This window comes from Aulostomus chinensis, chromosome 11 (assembly GCF_037954235.1).
Source record: "Aulostomus chinensis isolate RoL2024-O1b breed Wild chromosome 11, RoL_Achi_v1.0, whole genome shotgun sequence".
Taxonomy (NCBI): Eukaryota; Metazoa; Chordata; class Actinopteri; order Syngnathiformes; family Aulostomidae; genus Aulostomus; species Aulostomus chinensis.
In genome coordinates, this window is record NC_141330.1 from 15,010,001 (window position 1) to 15,017,500 (window position 7,500).

The 7,500-nt window shown below is 41.9% G+C and overlaps 1 protein-coding gene across 1 annotated transcript in view; it reads right to left on the reverse strand.

The window, feature by feature from the left end:
* The window catches only part of oprd1b (opioid receptor, delta 1b), a 6,265-nt gene extending 443 nt beyond the window's left edge, over positions 1–5,822 (reverse strand). The window contains exons 1-3 of the mRNA XM_086217294.1: positions 5,554–5,822; positions 3,589–3,944; positions 1–3,391 (exon numbers count right to left, since the gene is read on the reverse strand). The exon at positions 1–3,391 is cut by the window's left edge and continues 443 nt beyond it. Of these exons, the coding sequence (XP_086073420.1) occupies positions 2,862–3,391; positions 3,589–3,944; positions 5,554–5,804 (1,137 nt within the window). The 5' untranslated portion in view covers positions 5,805–5,822 and the 3' untranslated portion in view covers positions 1–2,861. The remainder of the gene's footprint in view (positions 3,392–3,588; positions 3,945–5,553) is intronic.
* Positions 5,823–7,500: the final 1,678 nt, after the last annotated feature.

A 7,500-nucleotide genomic window follows, 5' to 3' on the forward strand; every position in this document is an offset into this window, starting at 1 on the left:
TGAAGAAACACTTGTTAACTGTTACTTAACAGTTAACTAAGTATTAACAAAGCATTATGAATGTACCTTTATTGTAGCAAAGGTAATGGTTAACCAAACATTAACTTACCATTACTGATGTACCTTTTATATGGTATCAGAAATGGTTAAATAAGCATTTCCTTAATATTGCAAATGTTAATTTATTGTAACATTAGTAAGGGTTAACTAAGCATTTACTACCCATTATGAATGTCCCTTTATTGTAGAATCAGTATTGGTTAGTAAAACATTAACTACCCATTATGAATGTACCTTTAGAGTAGAATCAGTGGAGTTTAATAAAGCATTAACTACCCATTTGTGATATACTGACCACTATGAATGTACCTTTTTAGTAGCATTAGTAAAGCTTATCTAAGAATTAGCTAACGACTACGAATGTTGTATCACAAATGGTCAGTGAATGCAACACTCGTAGTGGTTAGCTACGTTACGTAGCTTAGTTATTGTAGCATTAGTACAGTTAACTGAGCATGAAGGGAACATCATGAATGTTCCCTTACCATTTGAGTGTTCCCTCATAGCAACATTAGTAATGATTAACCAAGCATTAATTAAGAATTATTAACATACCCTTATTGGAAAGTTTTACCAATGATACTTTATACACTGTATGTGCTGAAAGACAAGATTTAAGGTCTTAAAGCACTTCACTACCTGTCAAAACATAACACTGAGTAAGGCATTATGGTACATATTGTCATTCGGCAGGAAAATAGTTTAACCTAAACAAATGCAGAAAACACTGATGAATACTCGTCTTACAATAATAATGAACTGAAATTGAGAGACGAAAACACCATTCTATTTCTGAGGAGCAGAGGGCTGCACCCAACATTTAGAGTATTTAAACAGTTATATCACATTTACTGGTTGGTTGACTGAAGCTTGATGGTGCAATAGCCGAAACAAAGAAATCACATTATCCCCCAATATGCTCCCACAGAAAGATATTGTATTTACACTTGATGTATGGATGCCTTTTGTAACACGAGCACAAGAGAGGCATCAATTCTGTGCAAAAAAAAACCTGTTAAACCGTTCAAGTGTCCATCGGTCTCCGGTAGAAATTTTTTCCATTAGCTGTAATATGTGTAGGAAGCTTCTCATATTGGCGGCTAATGTATTCCATCCAATTCAGACTTGCTGCGTGCCTGCTGGAGGTCACTGAGTCACATGTCACTGAGATGAGGTGACGGTGCCATTTTCCTCCTTCAGCCACTCCATTTATCATCTCCTGAATGTTTAGATTGAACAGCTCAACAGTTGCAGAAGTCACTGATGGTCATGTTGAATTACACTGGAAGCACCAAACACACACGTCTTTGATACATCTCTTCCACTACAGGACAAATATACAGATGCATTGTCGCGTCACTTCCTCAATTATCTGCGTGCCCTTGGTCTGTAATTATTTTTCCTCTCTCACGTTATAAAATGTATATGAAATTACATACAATCTTTCATTTAGATATAATGGTTACAATGCAAATATAGCCTCAGCTCACATTCATGTTAATGGATTCTCATTATGTCCTCGATGAGCTTGATTGACAACACCATTACCAGCCAGATATGCACTGCAGTCAAAAGGTGTCAGGACACTGTGTTGCTTCTTTCTCTGTTATGCTGGAAATGGAGGGAAACAATTAGAGCCTATTCATACAAACATTATTTAATTAATTACAAAATTCATTTTTCAAGAAAGACGTAGTGAAACAAAGTCCTTAAATGTAATATTTGGTTGGTATGTTGCCACCATCCTCAACTCCAGTTGGACTTTTTCCAGTCAGTTGCAACTGAGTGAAACACCTAGAAATTAAAGCAACCCCCCCCCCCAAAAAAAATATGTATTTTGCCTTTCAAACACTCACCAGAAGGTGTTTATCTTTACCGTCGCATCGCATCATTGTGACTCTGAAACTGGGAAATGGCCAGATGTGTGTGTTTGAAGCTAACGGCGTCTCATTGCAAATCCACAAACATTTTGATTAAAGCTAAAAAACAAATCAGTTTTCAGTTGAAGCAACTCGTCTGCTCTCCCTCACATTAGGGAGGAGTTACGGTTTGTTTGTTTTTAGGTCAAATGAAAGTTTTTGTGGGTTTCTGAGCAAACAGCTGGAAGTAGAAGATGGGGACTATACAGAAAGTTAGTAAATGGATGTTTCTGGACAGTTTGCCTTTGCTCGTAGTTGGTGGCGATGGAGCACTAAGCTGAATATATGCAGCTGGCTCTTCTTCCATTCTAGAGTCACGAAGAAGTGATGCAGCGGTGAAAAAAAACATTTTGTGAGCTCAATTTGGTAAGTAAAATAAACCTATATGATCACTTTAAGATCAGTGACTTGCTTGGGCAATCTTGCTGGGCACTGTTTGGCCATAAAAACACTCCCTGTTAGGTTTATAGTTCTGTTTGATAATCTGATCATTTGTAAGACTTTATATACACAGTCCTGTGCTCTCCTAGGGTCTGAATGCCTCCAAACACCCTTAAAGCTGAAACTCAGCCCTGCAACACCTTAAGACTTTGATTACTCTGTGGATGTGGACCCAAATCCATAATAAAAAACATGTCGTCGTCTCAATATCTGCACAGTTTACGTGACATGCACAGGCGAGCAAGTTCGTGATCAATCTGAAGACGGCTGTACTGTAGCTTGCAAACCAATGTCGGGTTTAATTACATGAACCCAGAACCACATCACCAGTAGGACTAAAACCTTTCATGCCAACACTCAGACTCCTGTGGTGGTGACCTGTGTGACCTCTGTCTGGAGGTCATCCTGGACTGTTCTGCCCCCCACCTGATGCATGCCTAGTCATGCAGGCGGCCTGTCTGTTGCTGCAGGAGCAAAAACCGACGCTGGTTCCCGTGTGCTATTGCGCGCCCTGGAAAAGCTGTTCTGCTCCATCCGAGAGCGATAGGGAAGGCAGAAATCCCTGAAGCACCTCTTGAAGTTTTCATCCAGGAAGGCGTAGAGCACAGGGTTGAGACTGCTGTTGGTGTAGCCCAGGGCGATGCACAGGTGCCAGCTGGCCATCACCAGCAGGTTCTTGTGGTTAATATCCACCATAGTCTTGACGATGATGAAGATGTGAATGGGGGTCCAGCAGATGATGAAGGCCGCCACCACCACCAGGACCATCCGGGTGATGCGTCGCAGGTTCCTGTCCTTTTCTTTGGAGCCAGAGAGCAGACGGACACTCTTCAGCCGCAGGATCATGAGGCCGTAACAAATGCTGATGACCAGGACAGGAACCATAAAAGCGAAGATGAACACACAGATTTTGGTCACGGTGTCCCAGTACCACTCGGGTTTGGGGAATCTGAGAACGCAGGCTGTGTTGCCTGAGGAGTGAAAAGAATTGAAGTTGAGTCAAGGGCCATGTGGAGAAGCTAATTTAAGTTAATAACCCAGCACAAATATCTTCTCTCTTCCAGCATTATTGCTCCTTGATATCAACAAACACCTGCCACTAAAAAGATGCCAAGATGCTGACGTTTTCGTGTTTTGAAATTAATTTCAAAACACGAAAGTTCCTCACCTTTATCTGTCACCTTGGTAACCGCCATAACCATCACAGGAACTCCCACAGCAGAGGAGAGGATCCAGATGCAGACATTGATGAGCTTGGCTTTTGCGGGCGTGCGGAAGTCCAGGGCCCTCACAGGATGACACACGGCGATGTAGCGGTCAACACTCATCATGGTGAGCGTGAAGATACTGGTGAACATATTGTAGTAGTCGATGGCGATGACCACTTTACACAACAGCTCCCCGAACGGCCATGTGCTCATCAAGTACTTGGCGCTCTGGAAGGGGAGGGTACTGGTGGCGAGGGCGTCGGCGAGAGCCAAGTTGAAGATGTAGATGTTGGTGGCGGTTTTCATCTTGGTGTACCTGGTTGGAAGATTTATGGAGATGACATATCAAGGAAGGAGAAGAACTCCCATACGGTCTCCTTGGAAGATTTATTGAGCACCCATATTATGGTGTCAAGGCCCGCTGTGGTTGATTTCCATTAGAAAGCTCCAACGATAGAACCAAACTATTGTCTGAACCCATTTCCTCTCTCAAGCCAACAATCGCTTTCCCCAGAAAAATATCCCAAGTAATAAAAGAGCTTTTTCGGTGCAGAACGTGCTGATGGTACTGCGCTAAATGCATGAGAGGCTCTCCGCTCCAACAAAGAGACAGTAACCCTCCATTAAAGTGCACTTGTAGATAATGAGCCGATTCCAGCTCCAAAATCCTTCAGAGAGGGTAATCTTTTTTTTACTGGGTGACCAGTCTGATCTGAATGCAGTCAGTCTGGCTGTGAAAGAAGGATTCCTCCACATTATGACTTTTATTTTGTGTGTGTGTGTGTGTGTGTGTGTGTGTGTGTGTGAGAGAGAGAGAGAGAGTATTGTCTAAAGGTTTTCTACGCCACACAGCAGCCGTGTCTAAAAGGATGAGCGAACACAAAATATGTCTAACCTTTTATCTTAACCTCACCCATAAAGAGATGTTATACACCATGAACTGATCTTACACAGCGTGTCACTGAAATTACCAAGACAGGGTGACAGTGTGCATACTCTCCTTTATATCTATATATCTATATCTATATCTATATCTATATATTGGTTTATTCTGGAACAAAAAATAAGAGATGTGCAGAAAAAAAGGGCACAGAAATCCATTTTCCACATTTTCCACACATTTTCCTCCAAAAGCAATTACAGCAACTCTCTGTGAGATGATTGATGTCCAACCAACCCATCACTGCTCTCTCAAATTAAGCTGCAACACTTAAGCAACCACATCCAGAAGAACTGAATCATCAAAAAATACATATATGATTGAATTAATGCACAGTGGCTGGTTTCACTGGTTGCCAAACCAGTTCTTGGAGTTTACAGCATCCTTCCTGACGGGAATAATTGGTGACATGAGGTGATTTCAATGCTAAGCTCTAAATCACACGATCCTTCCCTCTCCACTGCTGTGTAGGAGGAGTGTGCGTGTGTGTGTGTGTGTGTGTGCGTGCGCGCGCGCGTGCGTGCGTTGGTGGTGGGTGTGTTAGAGTGGCTCTCAGGCACACTGTAACAGCGGGCAGTTAGAGAGGACCCTCATAATGAGAGGAACAGACCGGCAAAAAAGCATTTTACGCTCTGAAAATATAATATTAATGGATAGATTATAAAAAATTGAAACATCCCTTAAAAGATGAGTATTTTTAATACTTGCGTACACATTCACACACACTTTACAGCGTTAAATCCTCCCTTCATGAGGATTGTATTTCGGATTTATTGAATGTGGATAAGAGAGCTGTTGATTTACTTACTTAAGTCATTTTTTAATTAATTAGAAGCTTGACAGTGATGATAAAACTCATTATCTAGATGCAAATTATTGGCCACTTGTAATGATCAACACACGTCAGGCATCTTCTTCTCACATCATTACAAGAAAACAGGTTTCTTTTTGCTTTTCTTAGTTCCCGGTCTTTGGCTGATCCTACCTGACCACCCCGTACATGACGAGGACGTTCCCCAGCAGTCCCACCACGCAGATGAGCGAGTAGAGAGCCGTGATACACACCGCGATAATCAGGCTGGTGGTGCCCCGCGCAGCAGGCGCGTGGGTCCCGTTGCTCCTCGAAGGCACGAGGAGGAGATCATCAGCGAACGTAACATTGAAAGGAGTTACAAAAACCGAATATTGGTCGCTGAAATCCGCCGCGGCGTCCGGAGGAACAGTGGGGAGCTCCATTCTGGAGGTGCAGGTGAGACGTGGAGAGCGCGAGTGATGTTCAAGTGCACAGAAGCGCACCAAAACTGCACGGCAAATTAGGAGCGAGGCGCCTAAAGGTGCCTCCCCCTCCCTCCCCCCTCCCTCCTCGCCTTCGATGAGGCGCACCGGGTTCGCAATGCAAGTGTTTTTTTTCTCAGCCAGCCCACATGAATATGGCAAACATCTTTATTTCCACCTGTGACATTTGTATGGTTCTCCTTGTTGTGTGTAAACCAAATGAGGTCACGTGGCAGCCGCGGCTCAGCCAGCAGCCGTCAGTCCGTCAAAATCAGCCAACAAGCTCATTGTTGTTAATTGGCTCCACGGCTGAGACGTTCCTCGTTGCTGCCTGCAAACCTCGGGGCACTTCTTCCTCCCCGGCCTGTTGCCTCTGTGAGTGGAGGCATCACACTGTTGTCACCTCCGCGGAATTAGCGCGCAAAACCCACAGCAGTGATGAAAAAACCAGCCAGCAGCAGGGCTGATTAAATATTAAAGATGGTTTGAAAGCCTGCAGCAGGCCGGCGGTCACCGGCGCCTATTTGATCAATTATCATATTATCGTTTACAGTGTAATAGTGACGTTGCGTTGGCCACGTCATTACGTCTGTGTGAACAAGCAGGAGGAAAGTTCCAGAAAATGGCTCAAGCACACCTGCTACTTATATTGAGATATGGAAGAAGAGGGGGAAGAAAAAAGAATTACCAAAAAAGCTGCTTTTGTTTGCGGTTAATTGAATGTTAGATTGCTTAACCTGGTAATTAAATCCTTATCTAGAGAAAAGTGAGATCATTAATTAATTGAATTATCCAAGGACAACGGAGCTAGTTGGCCAAGTAGCTCGCTATCGTAAGAAAACTAAGAAATTCAACCCTGAAAGAGATCAATATTTTATCTTGATGAAATTATTAACAATTAACTTGTTAATAAGGGTGACTGAGATTATGAATTTATTAGATTGATATCTGGAGAAAACAAAGGTAACACTTTAATTAGCTCACCGTCTACACAAAGCTGAGATGATGAATTTAAAGTGATGTCTCGTCAATTGCTTTAGTTTTTAGTTGATAAATTATTAACAATTAGCTCGTTAGCTAGAGGCAACCGAGATAATGAGACCCTTATGTCATTAATGTGATGAAACGGCTTCCGTCTTATCATTGACAATAATCAAATTATCTAAAAAAAAAAAAAAGATATCGTCACTGTCATTATGTTGGTATCTCAAAAACAGTCCTTTGATATCTTAACCTCTAATTACAAGAGAATGAGATCAGGCTCCAAATATTTAGATGGTTTTCTCTGGATCTTTGGAGGACAACTGTTCCTAAAAAAGACATTTTATTCGTATATATGGAATTGTTAAATGTTTTAAAGGTAAACGTTAAAAATTCTATTGCTGTTTTTTTGTCATGTTGTGGATGGAATATTAATGTCAGCTCGATTTGGAAAACATCCTACAGCATCCTTGAAGTATACTCAGTGTTGTAGATATAAAAAAAAATTGTCTTAAAAAAAGTTTAATCATGTAGCAACTATCGTTTGAATCAATAAACATCCTCAAAATGTTAACCAGATAAAACCTGGTTGGACTTGTCGGTAGCGTTAGCCTCGATGCTACGTTTATCACAGCTCAGCCAAAGAGTTGTAGGAATGTCGTCATCTTGTTCTGTT